Here is a 27,690-nt window from a genome sequence, read left to right as displayed (position 1 = left end):
ATGCCCGTGATGTTCCTTAGGTGACCCATAGTGATGCAAACCCTTCTGCTTGTTCAGACTGTTACAAGTTGATATATTTAAAAAAAAAAAAAAAAAAAAAGTATTTTATTTATAGGTGTTGATTTTAAAATCAAAACAGTAGAGCTAAGAGGAAAGAAAATTAGATTACAAATCTGGTAAGTAACACAAACGTGCAACCAGCAGTATGTTTTAATTTTTATGTTCTAGCATGAATTAATATGCTTGTCTAATACTATTAACTGTTATAAGCTGGTTTAGCTCTTACCCTATTCCTCCTCTCCTCCATTCCCACAAGACTTAAGCTAAACCAAATAGCTCTTAGATTTTGTGAGGGTAAAGGAGGAGAAGGAGAGAGAAAGCTAGAAATAGGACATGAATGTAATTACTGAAATGTTACTGTATCACGGAGGTCTCAAGTCCCTTTTCCTAGAAGAATTATATCACCTACAGAAGAAATAGGAGTTCTAGAAATAACAAAAGAGACTGTGTTAAATAGACACTAGAGAAAGTATAATTTGATTTTTTTATTTTCTGGACTGTTTAAAACTCACTTTCAATGTAACAGCAATTATAAAACAACTGTGAAGTATTTTCTAAACTGTTTTTCTGAAACTTGGTATAGGCAGTGCTGTTTATTTGATGCTATATTAAATAATTTTGAAGTGAAGTGCATTCAAGACTAAGTAAATTTTATCCACTCTAAACAGCACTGAGAAATAAACCGATGCCATACAAATAAGACTCACTACCTTAACTGGTACCAGTGTCCTACTACAGAAAGCTCAAAGTCTGAGCTAAGCTTTTTCTTTCTGTAGTAGGTTACATGTTTCTTGATAATGTTTCTCCATGTCAATGATTAATGCAAATATTATTGTTTAGAAATTATTGAGCTTAAGAGCTCCTTTGTTTTGCAGAGTAGTACAATATGTAAACATTGTAACGAGAGAATAAACCAGCTATGTTATATACATTAATCTTATATACTACTATGTAGAAGCTTAGCTTTGGTTTATTAACAGTGCGTGATGCATAATTGGCGTTGTAGTTAAACTGTTAAAGCTGCTAACAATCCGTAATGGAGAAAATAGCTCTAAATATACTCACTGTTACACTTTTGGGATATTCTGGTGGTTTCTCATTCTTAACTACATGGATGCAGTGGATTCAGCTTACTAACTCCTCTTGGCAGGTCACCATCAACTCTGTTTGTCACACCATGTGTCTGTCTTGCTTCCCTCTGAGTTAACTGCTGCTTCATCTTTGGTATCATCGGTCACCTAACACTTGAATGTTAGTGGCATGTCTTCATCCGTCATCTGTCCCTGTTTGGAAACCTATGACCACAAGGCTGGCAGTTGAGCCAGCAGTTGTTAGCCAGGGTCTGCTGGAGCTGACAGAGGTAACAAAATTCTGATAATGGAGATGCTGCTTGTATGCCTGATATGGATTCTTGCTATGAAATGTGCTAAGCTTATCAAACAATTTCTTAACATTGAATAAATACTTCATATAGGAGAGATGTTTTGTTGGAGAAGAGATGTTTAAACCATTATTTTCCACATATTGAGAATATGCTAGCAGAATAAAGGAAACTTTTAAAACTAAAAACTGATAGGTTGCTAAAATGTGACCATTACTCCTATGTGAAGCCCTGCTAAAATGGTGGAGAAAACAAAATGTAGAGATAATATTTTAAAATAATATGATAAAATCCATGAACACAACAGCCTTTTCCAAAGTGTCACTTTCTCTCCAACAGTGGCGGTTAAAATGCCATTTTTATCCTTAAAGATTTCTTAGCATACTTCTAATTTTTTGGAAAAGCAAATAGAAAAGCACTCCTTTTGCTGATTTATCCTGAATTATGCTGTGTATGTTGTTGGGCCTATTTATAAACTCTTATTTCACAGAATCAGAGAATCATTTAGGTTGGAAAAGACCTTTAAGATCACTGAGTCCAACTGTTAACCTAACACTGCCAAGTCCACCACTAAACCATGTCTCTAAGCATCCATGCCTTTTTAAATACCTCCAGGGATGGTGGCTCTATGACTTCTCTGGGCAGCCTGTTCCAATGCTCGATAACCCTTTCGGTGAAGAAATTTTTTCCTAATACACAATCTAAACCTCCCCTGGCGCAACTTGAGGCCATTTCCTCTCATCATATCAATTGCTACTTGAGAAAAGAGACCAACACCCACCTTGCCACAACCTCCTTTCAGGTGGTTGTAGAGAGCAATAAAGTCTCCCCTGAGCCTCCTTTTCTCCAGGCTAATGAACCCCAGTTCCCTCAGCTCCTTATTGTACATTCAATTGTTAGATTAAAAGAGGAAAGCAATTTACCAAGTCAAACACTTGGAAGTTTAGAAATACAGACTTAAGTTGCATGACTGATCCTGAGTCAGCTCCTTCTGTACCTACAGAGAGACAAAATAAGGTTACTTCATACTTCCTGGTAGTCTTATCTACAATGATAACAGTAACTTTACTACCAAAAAATGTTCTATTTGGTGAACAGATAATTATTAAAGTTTATACTTTGCTGTTTTCTTAAAATTACTAAGGTTATGTTTCAAAGCATCAAAGTTTGATTATTTTTTTAGTTGCTTGATGATTGTACTTCAAAAATCAAACAAGAACAGTTTAAAAAAAAAAGTTTGGTATTTTTATGATCACTTGACCTGTGTTTCCACTGACCACTCTGTCAGCAGAGTGTTCTCCACAGAGCTCTACCACTTGAATTTATCAAAACCCAGCAATACTGTCTTTAATATATCAAGCAATTAGGTGTGCAAGACATCCTTTTGAAAGCATCTTCCACACCTGCTGCTGTTAGTAGAGTAGCATACAAATTGGCCTTGTCCTCCCATATTCCTTTCACAATGGGATGCTGTGCACTAAGGATCACAGAGGTGTCTACTCTTGCCTCTAGATTACCTCTTCCTATCTGGTCCCTGCTACCTCACAGTACCTCTTCCTCTATTTCCCGGACAGGAAACAACCTCCTGCTCCTTAGATTATGAAATGGTAGAGCAGCACTGAGGACACAGAGTAGTGTCCAACTTTTCTGTGCCACCTGGAAAAGTAGTAGTGCCCCTCGGGCTGCCAGAAGTAGTAGATACAGTAAATCTGCTTCTGCATTGCAGTTCTTGGCTGAAACAAGCTCATATGTTCTGTGAGAAGGAATGCATACGTGCAGCTCAGGCCATTGGGTAAAGTAACCAGAACTACTGGATAACGTAAGTGTCCAAGTGAATCCAAGCATCTGTGAATCAGTGCTTTTTCAAAGCATGAAAACTAGGCCAAATAATAGGAACACCACTTTCGTGCTTTGAAGCATAGGTGTGCCAGGAGTGGCTCAGCAGGACAGTAGGTGTCTGACTATGCTTTCTTACCTGAGTCACCTGGGCACTCAGCTGACACAAGCAGCAGTCACTTCTGCCTTTCCCCTCTGAAAGGACCTGGTTGCTGGAAGCTGTGGTGCCCTGCCACTGTGCCCAGTTTCCTGTTGGGGAGCCAAAGGGACTTTCTGGTATATCTACAGGTTTAATGCCAAGTGACCTGGCAAGAAAACAGTCTCGATTTGCTGCTGAAGATTGTTTAAATTGGTGCATTCTCATAAGAAGTTCACATTGTGCCAGCTCAGCTTTTTAGCGGACAGTTGTTGTCTTGGAGAATCTCTGAGTTGAGGAGTAGTCTGAGGAAAAGATCACCTATCCTGGAATACAACAGAATGTAGTTCCTTCTCTTCAGTACCTCTGAAATAAATTATTTCATATAATAAAAGATTTTAAACATATTTATGTTTTATGGGAGGAAGAAGCTCAGCTTGACAAGTAAGAATTAGCCTCTAAAATGACTTTAAAACATTTTTTTAAAATATTGCCTGTAGGTTCCATAAAAGCATAGACCATGTGAAAATGTTAGTGTTAAATGTTTATCTGTGTTTAAAAGTATTTTCCTTTCTATTGCACCATCACTCAAAAAATTAATTTAACTTCAGAGCCAAAGACAGTTTTGAGTGTCCATGTTTGTTTCAAGCTACTGTTTGATAGAGAGCATTTATGTAAAATAAAAATTATCCAAACCTATTTTAATTAAGAACAACTGTATTTGTATTGTATTTTATGTGGTCTGGAATAGTGAGAATATGACAAGTCAACACTGGAAAATGGGCTTTGTGTGGTTTTTTTATTTGCCTTTGTTTCATGTAATGTTTGTTTGTATTTTTGGAGTGATGTCTAGTTTCTGTTTTGGAAGCAGAAAAACAGTTAAGCAGTGGGATTTTATTATTACAGATTATAGATGATCAAGGAGTCATACGCCGTATGTTTCTGATTACAGTTTAGAAATATCAGTGTTTTTCCATTAGAATAATTTCTTGGAAAAAATGGTAAAACTGCTTTTAGCAATAAGAAAGAGTAATCTGTTGTATTATTTTCAGCGATGCCAAATCACTGATCAAGTTATAGTAATTTATTATTTGGACTTCTGGAGTTTGAATTAAATTGAACTGACTCTATTATGTTGATTCTGATGAGAGCAAATAACTAGCAGCACTTAGTATCACTTAGAAAATTCATGAAGTTGCGTACTGTTAACCCAGTTAAATAATGCTCATCTCTTCTTCCAGCTTTCCACTAGTGCTTCAATAGCTATCCTTACAAAAATACTCCAGCTGCAGGAGCATAATACATCGATGAAAATAGTGTAACAAACTTAATTGCTTCAGGACTGCACATGAAAGGAAGGCATTTTAAGTTTGGATATGCTTTTAATATTAGCTCTGCATTGGGGGTTGTCTTTTTTTCCTCAATATTGCAAGAATTTACTGCACATTTTCATAAAAGATAAAATAGCACATGGTAGAAGATGAGATTTTTTTCATGTGAAAGACCAACTTGATAGTCTTCTTAGACTGCAGCTTATTTAGGTAGTTGCATTTTAAACTTGCTAATTGCAGAAATAGTTTTCCAATTTTCACCTTACTGTTTGAAGGCTAGTGCAATGTTAATGTAATGTTGGAGACCACAAATTCAGGTTATTTTCTTCCACTTCTCAAAGGAGTATCATGCTTACAATCAGAAACCTGTTGACTGGTTTAAACTTGCTGCAGCAGTAGAGGCATTGGTTGTATGAAGTGTGGGGAAATCAATGACTTAAAGAAAGGCAAAGAAAGTCAGACATAATCTACTGTAATTAGCACAACTGGCAGGTGACAGTCAGTGGCCATCTGGCCATTTAATATATGTAGTGGGCAGCCAGGCTGTCCATGGGTGTTTTAAACTGGCCAAGGCATGCGTTGTGTCCCGAGTAGCCAGCAAGCCAGACTACAAGTTGTGTGGTATTTGTGTGAACGAGGTGCAGGACCTGAGGGTGCAGCAGCCTGGGAATACTGTATTTTTAAAGAGCCTGAGGGTGTTGTGGGGTGAGGAGAGGCCAATAGTACCAGGTAGATTTGGAGATACAGCACTCATCAAGCTCCGGGAATTGTGAAGTTGAAGATAGCTGGAGCGGCAGAGTGTAATGTTGTGTAGTTGGCTCCATTGCCTACCCCTAGGCTTATCCAGTGTGTTGATTACTGTCTTTAGGGAGGGTAGTTGAACATGGGTGTGTTTATTTCCCCTCTGTTTTTCTAATGTATGAACTGAGTGATCTGGTAGCTCTTCTGTGATAGAGTTGCTGAAGGTCCTTAGCACTGATCTGAAGGCACAGCCAGGGGACTCTGGAATAGCCCCTTTATTTCTGTGTTCTGGTAGGGGCACAGAGAAGAGGGAGAAGACTGGCCAGCAAGAAAGAAAAAAAAAAAAAAGGAAAAAAAAAAAAAAAAAAAAAAAAGGGCAACTTTTTCTGGCCAAAGCTAGAATTAATGCATTCTTCCACATCAGGCATGCCCTTCCACCTGCCATCTAGTTATGTCTGCTCAGAATGCTGGGCCTAAAGGGATCCTATCCTTAATACACTTGATCAGTAGGTTGGATTAGCAACAGATTGCAGGGGCTACTCTACAAGGTCATAATTCTGAGAAATCTGTTCATAACCAATAAAGCAATGTTATCCATATGTGGAAAATTAACGGTTCATATAGATTTTTAAAAATTTTTCATGGAGTGAACATCCAAAGGACCTTTCAAACAATAAAGCAAAGAAGTAATGGAAGAGAAAGTAGAATTAATAGTTATATATGTAATTTTAGCTGTCAGAATTTATATTGCTTTAGTAAAAGTGCCTCATTAGTGATTAGAAAACAACCAATTAGCCGTCTGAAATATTAGATCTTGACCTTACTGAAACAGGTTACCTCTTTTCACCTTCTGTAGGGTCCCACAGGTTTGTATGAATGTAATTCTTAAGTTCTGAGAATGGGATTTAAATAAAAATAAAATAAAAATGTATATGATAGGAATATGTTCTCTTCTGTCCCATATTGCATTGCCATTGGCTTGCAGTGAAATATTAGGCAATATTTTTCCACAGGCTGTGAAGCAGAGGTTTTAAATCTTTTTCTAGTAGACACTGCTTTACTTTGTGAAATCACTAGCAAAGATTTGTTGCTATCAAGTACACTTGTGGCAATTTCAGGAGAAAGTTAAATACTTCACTTTTAAAACTGCTTAGTTGAAATTCTGAAAGATTTTGTGAAGAGCAGGATAGATTTGCGGTAGTTTATTCTTCAGGACAATTGATGTGACATTTTGTGAACATGACCTTTTTTTTTTTTTGGTAACAAGTGTTTTGGGTCTCCATTGTTAATCTCATTCCCAAATTCATCCTCTTCCTCCTTTTGTCTAAAATGTGACTGTTTGAAGAGAGTTTCTTTTGAACTTTTGAGTCTCAAGACACATGCAAACATTTTCCCCCATCCACTGTAAATTTTGGTCCATCTTTTGACTTGCTCTAACAATTTCAAAATTATCCATTGACTGGAGGCTGAACTCAAGCAGCAAATGCTTGATCATTTTGGAGTGCATAACTTTCCAGTTGTGATAACAGTCACATTTTAAGACTTAGGGTATGCACCAGCTATTTTTTTTAGTATAACTGCCAAAAATCTTCCATAAGCAGGCTTGATGGTATAATTAAAAGCAGTTCACAGCTTTTTGTGGTTCAAGAAAAAAATAACTCTTGTGTCTCATCTCCTTGGGAATATAAACCGTAGCTAGTATGGATTACATGGTGTCATTCTTGGAAAATAGTCTCCAGTGTAAATGCACCCTGTCTGAAATACCTGCAATGCTGAAGGTGAGAGTGGAAATGTTATTTAAACACCTCAGAATAGTAGATGTAAGCGTGAAAGCCAGTTATCCACTTTCAAAAGCTGTACCGCACAGTGGTTGCTCACTCTTTTCTTTCACCTCTGCCAGTAACTTCTGCAGTAGTATTAGAACCATGGCTGAATTGCTGTGGTTGATCCAAAAAGGTTCTGAAAGCTCAAATCATAATGATCAGTGCATTGCTCAGTTTATAGTTGGGTGTCTGGCTATGTTTGATAAGCATGTATCCATTTCTTTATTTTTTTCAGGGCTATTAAAATAAAACCACCAGAAAACCACCAAACCCCAACAACACAAAATCAGTTTCATCTGCTGGTACATTTTCATTGGACAGCTTCATTCTTAGACACACGTAGAACTGTTTGGTGGCCTTTCTTGGTGAAGTTAGTATGGAATAAGTAGTCCTGATACAAAAACTTTTAGATTGAAAGTACTGCTCCATTTCTTTGGCCTGAAATTCACACATATAGAAGGAAATGGTCAATATAGAGAGTCCAATGAGCATGGGGGTGTTTGTATTAAAATGTAACCAAAGTTATTCTGTAGTTTGCAAATTGGTGAAATATTTGTGCCAATGTTTACTGCTGCTTCTTAGGGACACAGCAGGTCAGGAGAGATTCAACAGCATTACCTCAGCTTATTACAGAAGTGCCAAGGGAATTATTTTGGTGTATGATATCACCAAGAAGGAAACATTTGACGATTTACCAAAATGGATGAAAATGATTGATAAGGTAGGCCTTACATATTTTCATTTTACATGTTTGGTTTTTTTAAGAAGCAATTTTTTTTTTCCTCAAAGGTACTCTGTAAGACTTTTAACCAGCTTTGATATAGGATTATTAAACTAATGCCAACTAATTTTCCCTGAATTATTGTAGCCAGGATTTAACATTAATATGTTTTTGTTGCAAAATAGTTGTCCATTCATGCTTCCTTGAACTAGAATTGTCCCAGTTAAAAGTGTCAGTGGAAATCTCTAACATTATTTATCTGTGCACTGGTGGGGAAAAAAAGGCTTTATTTCCTATCTGTCAAATAAGGTCCTTGTGTATATTCTTAGATATACTAGAACAGATAGTTCTCAAGTCCTGTTTTAAAAATGGAATTTAAAAATTGAGGTTGAAATTTTTGAAACAATGTTTGAGAAGAATGTTTAGGTATAAACTGGGTAGGTGTGGCTTTTTATTTAGTAGGGGATTTGCCCTTTTTAAATACTGTGTTTGTGTTACGAAATCTTATGTTTCTAGGTTAAGTTATTTAAAAATGTTTTAATTGCAGTATGCTTCAGAAGATGCGGAGCTTCTATTAGTTGGAAATAAACTGGACTGTGAAGTTGATCGAGAGATTACTCGACAGCAGGGAGAAAAGGTAAGACCAGATCTAACCAAATTTTCAGTTACTGTTAGAAGCAAAACTGCTGTGGCATTGCTGGTGGCGGTCCGTAGCTACTCTTGTTCAGACTTTTAAACCTAAGGAGCATATTGAGAGTGGTGGTGTTCTGTCAAAATCTATATGATAATTACTTTTATGGAATATGCAGTGTTCCTGCTGGAGCAGTATGTCTTTGATGTAAAGAAAGAGTAAACTACAAGTTGGCTTACACTGCACTGTAGTGAAGGGGATACTCCTTTTTGGGCTCTGAAAGAGGATATAATGAAGACTTGAATCACAAATGGAGAGCTCTTTACTCAGGACATCTTTGTGAGCCTTCTTCCAGACATTTGCTTTTCAGTAGTATTTTAGCACAGGCAACAGCCCTGCTTGATTACTAGACTCACTTCTGTTTTCATGTTTCATTTGTTCTCTTCCAACTCCAAAAGTGGTTATGAACCTGACAAGAGAACATGTTTTAGCATGATACTCACACCACCATCTTGATCAGGACAGTATCATTATAGACATCCTTCAGCTATCCATCATGTGCTTGGAAGCAAAGCATTTTCTGTTAGAGTGCCAAGGCTGATTCTTGCACCTGTACTTCCCTTTTCTGCATTTTAATGATAAGGTTGAGATTAACTCTTAAGAAAAGTTTTATTTAGCAATCCACATCAACTGAATACATAAATTTGTCGAATTTAAGTCTGGAAAGATGCAGCATGCTTTTCCAGTAAACCACTTCTAAGTGAAAATTAGCTACATGTGGCAATATTTGTTGTACTTTGGACATTCAGGATTACTAACTGAAAGAGATTTCAGTCACAGATTTAGGGAAAGTTGGGGGGGGCTGGTTTAAAGGTTTTATAAGGACTGTATATTTGCTGGCTGTTTGCTGTTTGTGCGTATCTTCATGTAGTTATTTTATTTTCTCTTCATCAGTTTGCACAGCAAATAACTGGGATGCGGTTCTGTGAAGCAAGTGCCAAGGATAATTTCAATGTGGATGAAATATTTCTAAAACTTGTTGATGACATTCTGAAAAAGGTAAAATATTCAGGTTGTAGTTCCTCTGACCACATAAATGGTCAATGTTTAAATAATGACTGCAGGTACTTGTTGAGATGACTTAGAGGGCGAGTGCAGAGTCAGGTGAAATTTTTGGTTAATATGTAGTGGGCATGATGTAGTTCACAGGCTCTACTGAACACTTCAGTTAATAAATACTGTTGTTGAATAAATAGTGTTGTTTGGTAAATATCTTATTTTGCTACACTTTCCTGTAACTTCACTGTATATCAGCAGCTGACTGTACATTTGCCTGCTTTCATTTGCGGGCAATTCTGTTGTGATTTGTTGTAATTGGTTTAAGAAGTGGCTTTATTTCTACTATGTCTTGTAACTTTTTTTCTGAAGGAAATTAACACAACTTACTGGAATATAATTCGCTAATAAGCACCAGAGATCCTTAAATTGAGGCTTTGGCTGACAGTGAACTCTTGAAACAAAGCTCTTTGTGCTGAGTTCTGTGCAGATGACTGTTTACAGGTGATTTTTCTTTTCTTTAAGATGCCACTGGATGTTATAAGAAATGAGTTGTCCAACAGTATCCTGTCCCTGCAACCAGAGCCAGAAATCCCACCAGAACTGCCTCCTCCAAGGCCACATGTCCGTTGCTGTTGACTTGTTACTCCAGAGTGAAAAATAGGAGCGGGAGGGTAAAATAAGTTATCTGTACTACTCTGCACTACAATCATTTGGCAGTTTCTTGTTGCACTTTGTTATTCGAGTCAGAGCTACACACTAACTTGTAAATATGCAAATATGCAATCCTGTGTAGGATTCAGCTATAACATTTAATTATTACCCCTCTCCCTCACAATGATGTTTCATTCATTGCCCCAGTGTTATAAATACTGTACAGTTGGTGGGGGTTTACCCCCCTTCCAGTCGAAGAGGAGGAGGAGAAATTAAATCTATACCTATTCTTGGCGTAAATGTTGTAATAGTTCTTTGTTATTATAAACAGGCAGGCAGAAACTCTTCTGGTATGAAGATAAGTATATGGTGCTTTGCTAACTATTTTAAAGACAAATTTTTTAAAAACAGAGGACTTTATGTACAAAGCTTCCATAATCAGCATTATGTTTCCTTTAAATGTAGTGAAAACATTTTTGGCTGTAGCATCCTCTGCTGACTGGATTTATTGAAAAGCTAAGTTTAATTTTTGGCAGTCTTTTATTTATTTTGTTTAATGCTGCACCCTTTCTTTGTGTACCAAGACATCACATCTGGTGCAGATCTAAGATTGCACTCTGAAATAGCATATATAATTTTCTGCGTAAGCATAAATTTGGTTGCAAGAATCATTTAAGTTTCAATAAAAGTATGGAGATATATTCAAGCTCTAAAAAAAAAGTATGAAAAGCAACGCTGCTGTCCTAGACAAATTCTTTAAAAAAAAAAAAAAAAGAAAAATTAAGATATACGTTTTCCTATGTTAAGGAATATATATATGTGTATTTGTCTGGACATCTGTAGGGTTGGGGGGAAGGGAACCTAAGGTAAAATTATTTTCTTTCCTAATGGTGGAAATTACTCCCATCAAGCAAATACTGTGTTAGGTTTTTGTCTGATAATGAATTTGTGAATTATATCTTTGGTATATCTTTTATTAAAATGCACTGTTTAGTTTAGCTGTGGTAAATCAGTAGTTACATATTTGAATAACTTGGTGTGTCCTGAATGTTGTGGTATTGAAAAACATTGTGGTCTTTCTAAACTAATGAAGTGCAAATAAAATTTTGTATTTATGAATGACAGTGGAACTGCACCTGTTATTAGAATGGCAAGTATCAAATGATGGGTAAAAGGTAGAATCTGGAATATGGAACATGACTTGTTTTAATCTTCCTATGATGTAATTTTCAGTTTGACAGTTCTTTTAGGTGTAGTTAGAGCAGCAGGCGTTAGTTGTTCACCATGATCACTGCTCTGTTGGGAGAGCAGCTGATGACCTAGCCCAGCTGATATCTTCAAGTAGCATGTGACTGCTTGTCATGCTATCTTAGCAGGTGGTCGCCAAACTATTAATTATACTGGCAACACAAGTATGAACCAGTCTTTTTCACAATACAGCTTCTCTACTTCTCATTCTCTGGTGCTGAAACCCATTTTGTCACTTTTGCTACTCTTCTAGCCAGAACACTGGTGATGGCCAGTAAGGTATGCCACTGACTTAAACAGCTTGTCTCTGTTTTCTGGAATGAAAAAAGTCACCACAAACTGTTAACATTTAAAAAAAAAAAAAAAGGAACAGCCCTTATTTCACTGAGTAAGCTCTGACATTCTGAATACAATACCATGCAGGTCTTTAGCACACCTGAATTTCAACTGACAGATTAAGGAAGCATGGTTGATATTTGTGCTTATGTCTTCTGCCACCTTGTGCCTAAACGGTTTGCTTTTTTACGTAGTAAACTTATGGTTTACTATCATTGGTAAGACAAAATCAATTTCTAAAGCACTTGTAGGATTTCTGATGGTACTGTGGGCAATAGCAAGGAAGGGAAAATTATGGAAAATGAGTTTTAACTTGACAACCATTTTATTTTAGCTGATTTGTTTTTTATTTGTACTTAGAAACTTGTGATTTTTTTCCTGCAGTTTTTGAATTTAATAAAAATTAAGACATTTGACTTAGATAAACTTCCTTTTTGTAATTCTGTGCTGTTTGTATATAGGTAGATTGGGATACCAATCTCTTGTACCAAAAATTAAAAATTACTGCATTTGAAAAAGACATATTTATGTAAGAGTGCTTGAATGTATTTGATTATTAATTGGAAATCATAAAAAGTTCAGGAAACATGTTTGCTTTGTATCCATTTTACTGTGAGACTGAAGGGGGTTTTGTCTTTTGATTTTTACCTCTGCAACTTTTATGAGAGTCCAAAAAGTTTGTTTATATCCTTGCTCTACATAGCAGGCATTTGCAGAAAAGCATGGAAAGATGGGAGTTGGGGGGAAGTTATTGTTACTGGTCCGTTGCCTCATATGGAAGTTCAGCAGTCAGCCCAACCCTTGTTGACATCTAACCATGGACTGTGTGAATGGTCTGCACTACCACTAAGAGATCAAAGGGTGAAAAAAAATGGCAGATGAGCACTAGCTGCTTTAAGTCTGTTCTAACTTGTGGGTGCAGATCTCTGTTCTTCAGGAACCCTGGTTAAGGGTAGCCCATTCCCACACTTCAGGGTGTGTGTGAGGATTGTTTTCTTCAAAGCCCAACATGCTTTACCACTAAACTCATCAGATGCTGCTGAGGTCCTCTGCTCCCTGGCATGCTTCATGCTGAAGAAAATACACAGGAGTGCCTTTTGATAAGTAAACACGGCAAGCAGAAATCACAGGAGTGTCAGAAATAGGATAGTAACATCTGCTCCAAAGTAGTTGTGGTTTCCTGATTTTCATCAAATAATGGTAAATAGATTGTGGCTGTTGAATGGTGATTTGCCACTGATTTCAGTGTCATTAGGATTTAATCCAGTGAACTCCTGAAATCACAAAGTTTCAGTGGTATGTTCAGTTAGCACTGCATCTTATACCAAAACACCAAAACCAAAGTTAATATCTCTTAAAAGACTGATACAATATCTGATTGTATCCATAAAGTTTTAGATCTGTATATAAGGGACATTCAACCAGTGGGTTGAGTTAACAGATCATTTCTTTATATGTGAACAGAAGGGAAGTAGGAAGAATGGAAATTTCTTGTGTAATAGTGAGTCATGATATGGAAAAAGCTGGAAACCATTGGTTTACGAGGACATCTTGAATTGTGCATTGTTGTGCTGTGTGCGCTAGAGGAATAGTGACAGTCACATCTTTCTTTGACCAGATGTTCTGCTCCTTCAGAGCAGATACACGCAATGAATGTCAATGTTTAGGTATTTCTGATGAAGGAGGATGAGAAGAAGGTGGAAAAAAGGACTGGAAGTTAAAAGCTAGGATATGATGACTTGCTAAAGCAGATTTAGGGCTGTGTGTTTGTGCCCTTGCTGGAGATTTCAGCATTTCTTCATTTATAGAATCATAGAATTGTTTAGGTTGGAAAAGACCTTCAAGATCATTGAGTTCAACCATTAACCTAACGCTGGCAAGTCCACCACTAAACCATCTCCCTAAGCACCACATCTACACATCTTAAATACCTCCAGGGGTGGTGATTCAACTACATCCCTGGGCAGCCTGTTCCAGTGCTTGAAAACCCTTTTGGTGAAGAAATTTTTCCTAATACCTAATCTAAACCTCCCCTGGAACAATTTAAGCCCATTCCCTCTTGTCCTATCACTGGTTACTTGGGTAAAAAGACAAGCGCTCCCCTTGACACAACCCCCTTTCAGATGGTTGTAGAGAGTGATAAGGTCACCCCTGAGCCTCCTTTCCTCCAGGCTAAATGACCCCAGTTCCCTCAGCTGCTCCTTATAAGATGTGTGCTCTAGACCCTTCACCAGTTTCATTGCCCTCCTCCAGACACGCTCCAGCACCTTAGTGTCTTTCTTGTAGCGAGGGGCCCAAAACTGAACACAGGAATTGAGGTGCAGCCTCACCAGTGCTGAGTACAGGGGAATGATCCCTCCCCTAGTCCTGCTGGCCACGCTATTTCTGATACAAGCCAGGATGCTCTTGGCCTTCTTGGCCACCTGGGCACACTGCTGGCTCATCTTCAGCTGGCTGTCATCCAACACCCTCAGGTCCTTCCACTGGGCAGCTTTCCAGCTGCTCTTCCTCAAGCCTTTAGTATTGCATGGGGTTGGTTTTGGCCCAAGGGTAGGACCTGGCACTCAGCCTTATTTGAACCTCACACAACTGACCTCAGCCCATTGATCCAGCCTGTCCAGATTCCTCTGTAGACCCTTCCTACCCTCAAGCAGGTCAACACTCCTGCCCAACTTGCTGTTGTCTGCAAATTTACTGAGGGTGCACTCAATCCCCTTGTCCAGATCATTGAGAAAGATTAAACAGGAGTGGCCCCAACACTGAGCCCTAGGGAACACCATTTGTGACTGGGTTTAGCTCCACTCACAGCTCTCTGGGCCTGACCACCCAGCCACTTTTTTACCCAGTGCACCTGTCCAAGCTATGAGCAGCCAGTTTCTCCAGGGGAATGCTGTGGGAAACAGTGTCAAAGGCTTTACTAAAGCCTAGGTAGACAATATCCATAGCCTTTCCCTCATCCATTAAGTGGGTTACCTTGTCATAGAAGGAGATCAGGTTTGTCAAGCAGGACCTGCCTTTCATAAACTCATGCTGACTGGGCCTGATCATCTGGTTGTCCTGTAGGTGCTGCATGATGGCTCTTAAGATGATCTACTCTATAACCTTGCCCAGCACCAAGGTCAGGCTGACAGGCCTGTAGATCCCTGAATTCTCCTTCCAGCCCTTCTTGTAGATGGATGTCACGTTTACTAACCTCCAGTCGACTGGGACCTCCCCATTTAGGCAGGACTGCTGATAAATGATGGGAATTGTCTTGGTGAGCACTTCTGCCAACTACCTCAGTACCCTTGAGTGAATCCCATGCAGCCCCATGGACTTGTGTGTGTCTAAGTGGTGTACCAGGTCACTAACCATTTCCCCTTGGAATATGGGGTGTTCATTCTGCTCCCATCCTCATCTTCCAGCTCAAGGGGCTGGGTACCCTGAGAACAACTGCTCATACTATTAAAGACGGAGGCAAAGACATCAAGTATCTCAGACTTTTCCCCATTCTTTGTCAGTGTGTTTCCCCCACTCCATCCAATAAAGGTTGGAGGTTCTCCTTAGCCCTCCTTTTGTTGCTTATGTATTTATAGAAATGGTTTTTATTGTCTTTCACAGCAGTAGCCAGGCTAAGTTCTAGTTGGGCTCTGGGTCTTCTAATTTTCTCCCTACATAACCTCACAACATCCTTGTAGTCCGAGTTGCTTGCCCTTTCTTCTAAAAGTGATAAACTCCTTTTTCTCTTGAGTTTCAGCCAAACCTCTCTGTTCAGCCAGGCCAGTCTTCTTCCCACCCAGCTCATGTTTTGGCATACGTGGACACCTGCTCCTGAGCCTTTTCAATTTCCTCCTTGATGAATGTCCAGCCTTCCTGGACTCCTTTACCCTTCAGGACTGCCTTCCAAGGGTCTCTGTCATCCAGATATTAATTTAACTTAATCTGTTATTTATGTCACCACACTGAGGGAGCAGGAACTTCTAGCAGCAAAGGATTTGCCTCTGCTTGTTTGCCTTTTTATCGTTATTAATTGTGAAAGTGATGTTATAAAGTGATTATTATTTAGAATGCTAGATTTAAGCAGGATTAGGAATTTGGTAGGTCTTTCTGACATGGGCAAGGATTTCTATAGTTAATCCAGTTAGCCCTAGAAGCCAATAGCTGTTTTACAGACTAGTGCTATCGTTTGTCTAAATGGGGCTTTTCTGCTAACTGTCAGTGCTACCATCAGCTCACTGATCCTTGCATTCCATGCTTTTACCTTTCTGTGTGTCAAAATCTCACTGACATAGGAAAATTTATAGCGGGTAAATTTCTGAGGTGAGAAGGAAAGCAAGGTACATAGAAAAAGAGAAACAGAGCAGCCAATCTAGTAAAGAAAAAACATGAACAAAGACCTTTTCTAGATGGGGAATGGGGAATGCAGCCTGTTTCCAGCTTGGTTGCTTTCCTGTATTGGGAGTTCATTCACATGAGTTCATCTCTGCAGTTTATGAAAGACAAAAAGAAACTGCACCAACCAGCATGAATTCATTCTCCCTTCTTGTGCTGGCAGTTTTTCATCCAGTGGAAATGGTAGTAGTTTTGCTGTAGCAAAGAATCCTTTCCCTGTAATGAAAGCAGCTCATTGCTGTACTAATGGCAGGTATAATCTCACTTCGGGGAGAAAAGGCAGAAATATTTGCGCTGTGTCTTTGAAATTACTACTGTCGTTTATACAGGCTCTTGATTGTGCTGATTACAAATCTTTCTTTTAAAATATTTTAACTGGGTCAATTTGAGATGTTAGTCCTTAACATATTTTTTTCTTGTTGAAAGATGTAAAAACAGTTGGTTCTAGTTTTTAAAAAGTTGAATTAGCTTTGCCCTGACTAGTTGTCAGAATGGCTGCATTAAACACGGGGTCTGTTCACGTTTCTCTTCCTTCTGCCTTAGAACATTTCAAATGGTCAAAATACAAAGGTGGCATCCTAGTAGATACAGTCGTCTTGACTGCACACTATATATATGTTCCCAATGATGAAAAGCCGAAGTGCCAGAGTTCATATTAAGCTTGAAACCAGTAGTTTTGAGTATGACAGGATTTTATAGCATGGCTTGGATTTCCTGCAAGGGCAGGCGCACTGGTGGGAGATGTCCATTAGGGGTCCCTGAAGCTCCGCCACTGGAGTCCATGACCTGCCCTGTTGGATTAGCAATTGCTTCTCGCTCCTGCCTACTGAGTAAGCGTCTCTTCTGTCGAAACTCCTGCTTTTTCAAAGCAGCAACTTAAAGTATAATAGTGGTGAATAGCTGTGGGCACCGAAAATATAGTCAAAGAAATGCACAAGTGTGTTGATACAAGGAAGGAAGGAAGTATTGAGGGATTAAAAATAGACATTTGTCTTTCTGTAGGCAAAGTTGTGTTTGCTGAAGTATCTTTTCTGACAGAAGAGGTATTTTTAGCTAACTTCCAGTTGTTTGTATGATACATGCAATTTGTTTAGTTGTACTTCTTGAGGACCCCTTTCGATGAGTTTTTCAAAAATCATTAAGTATCCAGATGGGCCTTCTTAATTTCCTAATAAATTAACCACAATGTAAAAAAACCTCAGCGTGATTTATTACTTCTGCTTCTATCAGGACTCATAATATCTTTTTTTAATCTTAGAATTGCCCCTATAATCTGTTCTTTGTACCATTTTTTGATTTAGGTGGTCTTGAGTGTAATTATTTTTCCTTCTAACTCTGGCCAAAATACACATGAACTGTCTCTGATTAAGGGTGTTCTTCATGAAAATTGTAAAGGTCAGATTTTCATTTTAATTCTAAGTACTTCAGAGGTCCGATTCTATATGTTATTATTCAATGCTGTTCTATCACGGAGGATTACAGGGTCAGTGCTATTGAAACAGAATTTTCTGTCAGTTTGGGTAAGTGCCAGCAAAAGAATACTTTCCATAGATCCTAACAGATGATGAAACATTTAGGTTTTATTTTATTTATAATTTTAAATTTTTATTTCCTGAAGATGATGTTGGTCTCTTAGAAAGAAAGAATGCTGTTTGGTGTTGGTTGTGATTTTTGTTGAGGGAATTGAGATGCTTTTTTAGATAAAAATTGTTGTTTTCCTCTACCCCAGAGTTTCTTATCATGTTCTCTAAAGCTCTCTCATGTTGCATGTAAGGGTTATAAAATCTACCATGTACCTCAGTGTGTTAGTACACACAATCCTTCCCTAGCAGACATAAAATTGTGGTCTCTAAAAGGTGGTTAGTACTGAATAAAGCGGTTTTAGGGACAGTGATGCAAATTCACAGGAGCTATGTGAACACAGGCTTTATGGATTTGTCCAAGCTTGCATGAAAAGCAGGAGGGAGGCAGCAGGGCAACCAAAATGCCAAATTATGGAATTACTTACTTTATTCTACAGGCTTCTGACTATAGTCACTTCTCCTTGGAGGATACTGCAGCTGCCTTTAATGGGGTTTCTAGTGGCACGTCAGGAAGAAGACAAAATCCAAAGAGCTCTGATAACCACTGAGAGAAAGAGGAGACAAGAACATCCATATGCAGCCAGCAATGACCTCTGCGTAAGGGCATGGCTTGCTTTGCTTCCATACAGTTTTGATTTTCAAGAACAGAGAAGTGGAAGGAGCTGCTCAGGCCTCGTTAACTTAATCCCCCATGATTATAGGCAAACATAAAATAGAGGCTTTTTCCCCACTGCTATCCTACAATAGACAAGGATTAAAAGAACATAGTTTTTCCCCTGCTGGGTAGGAAATCTTGATGGTAAACTTCTTCTGTCCCTGAGCTGATGAATCGTAATAGCACAGTGGATTTTTCTTCCAAGAATTGGTCTGATTGCTTACATTTTTTTAGAACCATGTGGATTATTGATATCTTCAATATACTGTGGTAGTAAGTTCTACAGCATAACAATACACTATGGGAAAAAGTGCTTCCCTTTATTTTGAACCTGTCGTCTGCTAATTCATTTCATTCTCCATCACTCTCTTACCAGAAGAAACAGTTGAACAATTGTTTCCTTTTTACCTTTTCTGTACTTCCCATAATTTTAAGATCCTTTATCAAATGTTTCTATCAGTCCTATCCTTCGCAGGCTTGACAAGTCCTAATATCTTCAATTGCTCCTGTTACTAAAGTAATTTCATACCTCTAAATATCTTTACAGCCCTTCTCTGTACATTGCCATCTTTTTTTTCAAGAAGGCCAGTACTGCATTCAAAAATGTGGTTTCAGTGTAAGTTTTCACAATAGTTTTTTTATCATTTAATCAGTAATTTATCCAGAAGAGGACTTTTTCTTTTATCCCATGGCATCTTAGTATCTCTAAGAGCTTTCAATGAGGGATGTGGTTGAATGGCTTTTATAAATCCAGGTAAATTAGATCAAGTGGATCTCCTTTTTCATGCAGTCTGTGATGGGCTGGATATCACAGATATTCTTAGATCCCCAGTATCATTTTTCTGCATGTCTTCTCTGATTACAGTATCTACCAACTACCCTATATTGATGTCAGTCTGACGTCCCTTAGAGAACTCTCTTCAGTGGAATGTGGGAGAACTGACAAGATGGGTGGTTTTTGCACGAGACGTGCAAAAGGAAAGCACAGGCAAGTTGCACTATTTCTGTCATCTTAAGAGCGGATTAAAACCAGATTAAAACCAGTGAAAATCTCCATGTTGACATATTTCAAAATTTAAACTTGGTTACGTTTATCTTGCACCACTGGTATTCTGGATACAAATCTGTACCAAAATAATTTGGATTCTTGTGAACTCTCTATGCAGACAAGGATTACTCAAAATGGCCACAAAATAAATCTTAATTGAAACAAGTTTGTTATTCTCAAAATCTTGTGATAGGCAAAAATGGAGACATATCTTGTATGCAAAGCCAAGAATTTATTCTTGGTCTAACAAATTTTAGTAGTCTTAAATAAAATGCAATAAACAGTACAATTAGTCCAGTTACTAAATTTCGCAATCACAGTTACCTAATTAAATGAATACTACTCACTGTTTAAAAAAAAATCAGTTTAAATTGATGCAACAAAACACATATGAGGGGACACACACCCCCTGGGTGGAATGTGATGTTGATGACTGGGTTTCCTCCTCTTCTTTGCTAGGAAGAATATGTCGATAAATTCTTCATCCCTCTGGGTTCCACTTGGGGCTGTTCTCATGTTTGCTCATGGACCTTGTTCTTTCTTCACTGGTCTGCAAGTATATTTACATCCACATTTACAATACACATTTTACGTATGTTGGGTACTGCCTTTTTGTTCTCTTTTACTCCTAACACTCATTCTGCCCAGCTCCAAATTATGTGTATCTTTAATTGTCCATGAATGGGTACTTGCATCTTTAGTTTTATCCCAAGCCCCCTCCTATCAGCCCAGGCCTGTATTTGTCTAGTTCTCATCCAGTGTCCCCACTTTGGAGGCCTTTGCTGTCATACTTTGCCTCTATTCCTATGTAATTACACTGGCGACTCTGTGTTTAAGTCCTAAATATGTCTTTCTATGTAGAATAACCAACTGCTACTACCGCCTCTACAAAAATTATTACAGCACATGGTTAAAATAAGCAAAAGTTCACAGGATGGGTAGTAGCTGTCTGATCACTAGAAAAAAAAACGTTGTTACAGCTCTGCAAGCTAAACCAAGGTTTCCAGTCAGGCCAAGACAAGTTCAACCAAAGAGGAGAACCAGACAACTGTCAACCATCAGATTAAATGACATCATTTACAACAAAAATATTAGCAAAACCACCATATTATTTTCTATAGATAACTGTCAATCCTCTGTAGGTTCTTGAAAGGCATCAGCAAATTACAACAGGAGAAAGTTGTGTGTACTTATGTATGCTGTGGATGCTATGTCAATCTTAACAAGTAATGTGATCCAAAATGAGAAGATCCACTGAACTGAATTGGTGCTGGGAATCTGCATGAACATCGCTAGGGAAGGGATTGCTTTGTGCTTGATCTGGTCGGGCTTCAGGCACTGAATGCCAATAGCAGTCGTAATTTGTTACCTGTGCTCCTGAAGAACATCTTCTGGATTAGACTCCTCTAGAAGAAATCTACTTCATTTTCTCCAATACAATTCTGAGACATGAAATGGAGTGTAGTGAGAAGGGATGATCCTGTTCTGAATCAAAATACTAACGTAGAAGTGCCTTGTATAGGATCAGAACCATGATGGTTAAAGCTCTTAAGTGGCATTTTTTACTTACTGGAGCATCTTTCAGTAGCGAAGGGAGAAAGTAAGAAATTAGAACTGGAACCAGGAAAGTAAAGAAAGCAAGTTAAATGTGAGCGGAATATGAGGTTACATAATAAATGCAACCAACCAGTGAGATATTTCTGCAAGGGCCATGATGAGATATGAAATGTAGCTGTAAGAGACCTGGGTCATCTACACTTAGATCCAGCTGAAAAATGCAAAAGCTCTGTCCACAAGCCTGGAAAAGCATACACTCATGGTTCAATGGGAGGAAAAAAAAATGAAAGGTAACAGTGCTGAAAGACAAGTGCACTTCAAACTGAATCTCATTCTGCTGACTACAGTCATTATTTGTAATGTCTTGATTTCTTTCACTACAGCTGGGGCAAGGGATACGAGGCTATCTAAAATGCCAGGTAACATCTTGAATTAGAAAAGGCAGGGAGAAAACCAAGATCTGATCTGCAGTGAAACCATCCACTCGGAAAATGCTTTTCAATGCAAAAGTAATAACTGCATGCAATTAACTGTAACCGTAAACCCAAGCTAATATAATATTGTGTTTATTCCCACTGAGTGGGTTCCTGTGAATCTGATCTTTTGCATCTCCTTAATCCCTGCACATGCTTCTTTATGAATTTTCCTTTCTAATACTCTGCTTCGCTACCTGCTGTCTGTGTGCCACATGCAATTTTTGTAGGCATGTCGGATTATCTTTTTAGCAATAGCTAGCACTGGCTGGCATTTGCATGCTACCCATATTCAATTCAATTACTGACTGTCCACAGGACAGTAATTGCAGTTTCAGGGAGCTAAGGTTAATGAATAAATTGAGTTTTATGTCTTCCTGGGTCATAAGATACTGATGGGTAGAATGTATTTGGATAGGATAGATGTAAATCATGGCAGTTGTGCTAGGTTATGCTAGCAGCTCATAAAGAAAGCTTAGGTGTCTGCTGAAATTGAAAATGTCATTGATGATGGAACCTCAAGGAGGATTGAAGAGAGCTATCCTGACCAGTTCAACTTCTCTTTTCCCAGTAAATGGACACAGCATGCAATTATGTCAGTGAGAAAAAGAATTTCAGGTTTTCTGCAATTAAATCAACTTTTGCTATGCACTGCACAGCTCTAAATATCAGTGTTTGGAAGACAAAAGGCTTAATAGAGGGTTTTGTCTGATGTAGGGGTCCAAATGAAAATTAGATATTGGCCTCCAGGTGCCTGCCCATTTCTGAAGAGGTCAGAAAGCAGTCCCTGGAGTACACCAGTTATCAGCTTGATCAACAGGCATCAGGGTTGATTAGCTGAATCAGACATCCAGTTCTAATCATCCACTGTCTAGAAACTGAACTCCCATCAAATTAATATGGGGCTTTTTTTGTATGTTTTTCAGAGCACTTTAGCAAGTCAGTGGTTCCGGAGAAAGTCTAACTTGTCCCAGTTCTGCCATGAGAAAAGAAAGAGGAGGAGGTTATGCTGCTGTAATGGCTTTTTGAAAGCGGTATGCCTTTTAATAAAGCACTGAGACTCACATTTTCCTACATGGTAAAAGAGAAGAATAAGGGAGTAGTAACTAAGGGAGGGAGAATGCAAATGTGAGTAGGGATGTGGGACAGTCAAGCCCACATCTCAAATGTCACACAGCAAGTAGTAATTCAGCTGAGAGTCAGATCTGCCCTGTGTTGCTTGGGGTGTTCAGTGCCTTGTGCTTTCCATCTTTCTTTACATCCCCTTAGACTCCTGTGAGGAGCTTTAGCAAAGGCTGACCACAGAGAGCTGGACCTGTTTCCTTCCTCCTCTGGCACACTGCAACCTTAGCACATCTGGTCAGGCTTGTCTTTGATCTCCCTTAAAAGCTCTTTGTCAGAAAGTATGTCTCAGCCATGGCTGGAACCTTGACCTTTCTCCTGAGCACATGACCCAATGTGTCCCCTTCTTTCTCATTTAACTCCGTACAAGGCTATGTTAGCGAGGGCTCAGAAGCTCAGTAACCACTTATCTGGACTTTAACTGCTCAGTGTGCTTGGCCACTGTTGCTTTAGGCAAGAGAATTAGAGGAGTGTTTGAGGAGAAAACAAAGAGAAAATGGAGAATGGATGGGAGTACATCACCAATAGATTGAATTTAGATGTGAGAGTGGAAGTGGGGGAGCAACAGAAGACATGAAACTAATCAAGCAAATATTAATGAAGTACTGGAAGAGGAAATTGTGCTCGTTAGTATTAAACCAGTATTGTCAGCCTGACAGAATTAGTGGGGATGATGTCTACGTTGTCAGCACTAGCCGAGCTGAGCCAAGCTCCTGGAGTGCCCAGATGAACCATCAAAGCAGTCTTTTGCTAGTCAGAAGGGGGGTAGCTGAGCACCATACAAGCTGCACTCCAGCTCTCTCCACAAGCTGCACACCAGCTCTCCCCAGGCAGCCGCAGCAAGCAAGCAGGGCTCAGATCCTTGGGCCAGGATCCAAGGAGCGGTAGCGTGAAGGTCTTGTGCACATTTCACACCTACAGCACAGGACTGACAGGAGCCTCCAGAGCACTGTTGCAAGGGGAGTAGAAGAATTAGAAAGGATGGATAAGATGGAAGAAGGAAGCAGACAGACTGAAATGGAAGAGAAAAACTGAAACAAATGTTGATAATATTAAAAGCATAGTCTAGATCTTGCCAACAAAATTGTTAGCATATGAGGGGAAGCATCTTTCAATTAGAATCCACCTGTATGTACTTTGGTTGTTCCTAAAATATATATGTAGGGCTACTTTATATATGTGGTTGCACAGAAAACTAGTCCTCTGCTTTGTGTTGAAACTGTGCCAATAACAGCAGCTAAAACTGTTTTTCTAGCATTGCAATATTTCACTTGGCATTCCATGTGATGCAGAAGACAGCAGAACCAAAAGGGAGATGGATTAATGTAGGTAGGTATTTTCTGCATTGGACAAACCTACTTAATGCCATTACTTATTCCTCCCTTGTGGATACACAGGCACCTAAGCATATGTCAGATAGTTTGAAAATGTTGCTGGCAATAAGAAGGGCAGTGTCCTTGACCATTCACCTCTGACATAGCCATAATTAAGGAATTCCTCAAATTCTGAATTGGAATTATGAGTGCATTTTATCCCATTTATTTATATTTTATAGCAGTGCAACACAACAAAGGTATATCTTGGCCTTTCTTTGCCTTCACACCCTTTTAAATAAAAATTTCCACATAATATTGCCATATTCCATGTTTTTTCTCTTAGCATATGGTCAGATGAGGGTGCTCTCTCCTAATGACTAGTGGTTATTTTCTAATAATGCTAAGATTTCCATAACTAAGATGGATGTTTCTAAGGGAATGACTATATGAGTGCTTGCAGCTGTGTTCAAAACATAGCACAGCCAAAGACTGTCATGAGTGATGTTACACACCCAGAATTCGGTTCCAAGCAGTGTTGGGGCTGCATTTTAATAGCTCATTTTAGTTCCTAGGCTTCTTCATGAAAATCAAAATTCTGGATGTTGTAGGATTAGTCAATGACAAAACCCATCTGGAAGATGATTTTTTTTCTCCCACTGAAACTGGGTGGAGATCTGAGTTTGCATCCTTGCTCTCTAACTATTCTCTGTTCCTGGCCAAAGCAGAATCCCTTGCGATTGAGATCCTGAGCCTGTTTAAATAATCCTTTATAAGGGTTCTGATTTTCTCATTATAGACACAAATTTCAGATCTGAGGTTCTGGTGTCTCTATAGCTCTTTCCTAGGCTCTATGTGATTATATTAGCTCATGGCTCTAGTCCTGAAGAGAGTGTAATTTCATCCTCACATTTCAAAAGGTTAATCTCTTCTCATTAGCAATAAAGGGTCACATCATGTGGCTTAAAAAAATAGTAACATACATCTGAATTTCCTACCCATGTGAGCAGTGGAAAAATGAACAGGAGTGGGAAGGCGTCATCACATCATATACTTAACTCATCTAAATCTGGATGCTTAAATTAGGTTCCTCCACCAAGTAGAGTCAGGAGGAGTCATCTCTTTCACTGTTAGGAAAGTCAAGAGAGATTAGGCTCCTAATTTATTTATCAAAATATTTTATTATGTACCAAACACCTTTAAAAGGTGCTGTGATTATCTCACCTTCTTCCCAACCTCACAACTTCTTAAGCTGCTAACTTACTAATCCTGCTGAACTTTCAGAAGTACACCAGAACACCACCTTCTCTTGGGCTCTAGACCCACAAGAAACAACAAAGAAGCTTGAAGAAAGATGAGAAGGAAATACTTTCAGAAAAAAAATCCAGAGTTGAAGAGGAGGAGCTGCAGATGTGTGTCACAGCCACAACAGTAGCTACTATGTTTGGAGTTAAACCTCAGCCAGCCTGAACTGTGAGAGCTTAATGAGCAAAACTGGCCATGCACTTAAATATTTGGGCTGAAGGACTGAAGAAGGTCATGTTTTGAAGACCTAACTACAGACAATCCAATCATGATGGGGGTAACAAGGTATTTCTAGGAGGCAAAGGTGTGACTCTAGCAGAGCCAGGTAGGCAGGAGCTGTCGTGGGAAGGGCCACCAAGCTGACGGTGCCTCACGAGCTGATGCCCAGCATTCCTGGGGGCTGTAAGGGCCCCACCACTGCAACAGCCTCCCTGCCATGGGCTTCAGCAACCCAAAGGTTGCACAGACCTTTAATCTGAATCTAGCTAGATGAAAGCTGCTGCAGGCATACCTAGCCATGACGTAATGACAACTTTGATTACAGTGTAGGTATCTTTGAAAATAGAAGATCTTGAGAACTGAGGTCAGGATGTGATTATAAGAATTACAGGGTTTCCTGAAAACCCATTGATTCTTCTATTTTAATCCTGATGACCAGCTACGTCAAAATGATCTGCCAGGAGCCATCGCAGCCAAATCCACAATAAAGGAAACAACGCATGGATCTGCTGCAGACATCGGAAATCTTCCCAGAGGAGAGAAGAGGTAAGGAATGTAGAACTGGCCTTGTCACTTCTCCTTTGGCAAATGACTAGCTCTCAAAAACCCTGATTAAGTTTCTGTCTAAAATGTGATTTCCATTTGCTCCCTAAGGTTTAAAAATAGTGAAAAGATTTCAGCAATTAATGACACTCTCAGTTATCTAAATTAGAAGTTGCTGCTGTTGGTTTCACATATTAATGGTCTCTTCTTTTCTTCTTGCCTTGCACCAGGACACTGTTCCCTGCTACCATCTTCCTGGGCAGCAGCCACACACCAGAGAGGCAAATCACACACCAGTGGTACTCGGAGATCAGAGTAAGTTTTCTGCCACTTGATTCACTTAGCCTTTGGAGCCCTTTGTTCAGCTTTACCCACGGGCCTGCACCTCCAGTCTTTACTTGCATACTCAGTCTTGTAAAAGTGGGAACAGTTTTGCCTTTATGAGTGTTTCTGACAACAGCTTTACTTTACTGGCTGTGATGGAAATCCTCTAGATTTGCACTACTGCGAACTAAATGGGGCTCAGGGGATCCATGTGTGTGGGCTATAGACTGCTTAATTGCATGTGGGCAGTGTTGTTCTCTGACTCAGAAATATCTTTACCTTGAGAAAAAGTAATACACCCCAAAGAAATTCTTGTCCTTCTCCATTCACAGACATCATCTTTTTAACCTTGCCCTAGATTTGTTTTAACACAATTTATTGGATAAATGTCAAAAAAAGACTATTAGTTGTTTCGACTGAAATCAGTGAATAATAAACACATGTATTTTACTCCTGTACTGTAACTGGGCATGTTTGTGATAAATAGTCCTAATTCAAAAGCATCTCTCCTGCTCTTGATATGACAGCAATAGAAACATAGCTATATGCTGTGTTTCTGGCAGAGTTTCAGTTCTTCCACAGAACTTAAATCGTGCCAGTTAGCTTAAGCTTCAGGCTTTAAAACTCAATGTGAGTAATGAAGAGAAAGCAATCTGATTAGCTGGTGAGGCTGACTAAAAGGCACCTTCATTACAAAGGAGCTTAAAAAAGGAACAAAACTATACAAAATAGATTAAAAGTATAATAATAATGATAGTGTCAAACAGCATAACAAAGTAAAATGTCTCCATTCAAATTAAATTAATATTTAATAGATGGCACAGTGTTGTCCATGGCTTTATATTCTTCTATTTTAATGATCTTTACCACAGCTTGAGATCCTTTGTCTCGTCCCATTCTACTGACATCAGCTGGAAGAGACAGAGATTAAAACAAGGGTAATTTCCCCATGGTCGTTGCTTGGCACTATTTCTGCTTTGCTCAGCCATGAACTGAAAGTTTAAAGGATGAAGTACTGTCACTCAGACTGATTCTTCCCTCCACACTTTCTTACCAGGGTTAACCACTCAGCCAGTCACCAAGGAAACATGTGGCTCCTTTGCCCATCTTACTGCCACCCTACAGCCTCATATTGAGAACGTCACCATAATCTCATTAGGAGGTTGAATTTGCCACTGAAGCTTGAATTCCCATAACAGGAGGGGAGTGGACTAATGCAATTA

The 27,690-nt window shown here is 39.0% G+C and overlaps 1 protein-coding gene and 1 long non-coding RNA gene across 2 annotated transcripts in view; both read left to right on the top strand.

Moving 5' to 3' along the window:
* The first annotated feature begins 118 nt into the window (after nucleotides 1-118).
* On the top strand, nucleotides 119-12,380 carry RAB12 (RAB12, member RAS oncogene family). Its single transcript, XM_026842508.1, has 5 exons — nucleotides 119-176; nucleotides 7,891-8,029; nucleotides 8,577-8,666; nucleotides 9,615-9,719; nucleotides 10,242-12,380. The coding sequence occupies exons 2-5, from the start codon at nucleotides 8,012-8,014 to the stop codon at nucleotides 10,353-10,355; spliced, it is 327 nt and encodes a 108-aa protein (XP_026698309.1). The 5' UTR covers nucleotides 119-176; nucleotides 7,891-8,011; the 3' UTR covers nucleotides 10,356-12,380.
* Nucleotides 12,381-22,309: 9,929 nt separating this feature from the next.
* LOC113476630 overlaps nucleotides 22,310-27,690 on the top strand; it is a 19,301-nt gene continuing 13,920 nt past the window's right edge. The window contains exons 1-2 of the long non-coding RNA XR_003397753.1: nucleotides 22,310-26,146; nucleotides 26,374-26,458. This is a non-coding gene — a long non-coding RNA (uncharacterized LOC113476630). The remainder of the gene's footprint in view (nucleotides 26,147-26,373; nucleotides 26,459-27,690) is intronic.

This window comes from Athene cunicularia, assembly GCF_003259725.1.
Source record: "Athene cunicularia isolate RWA chromosome 2 unlocalized genomic scaffold, athCun1 chr2_part1, whole genome shotgun sequence".
Classification (NCBI taxonomy): domain Eukaryota; kingdom Metazoa; phylum Chordata; class Aves; order Strigiformes; family Strigidae; genus Athene; species Athene cunicularia.
The sequence above is the reverse complement of the archived record's forward strand: the minus strand, read 5'-3'. Positions and strand labels throughout refer to the sequence as shown.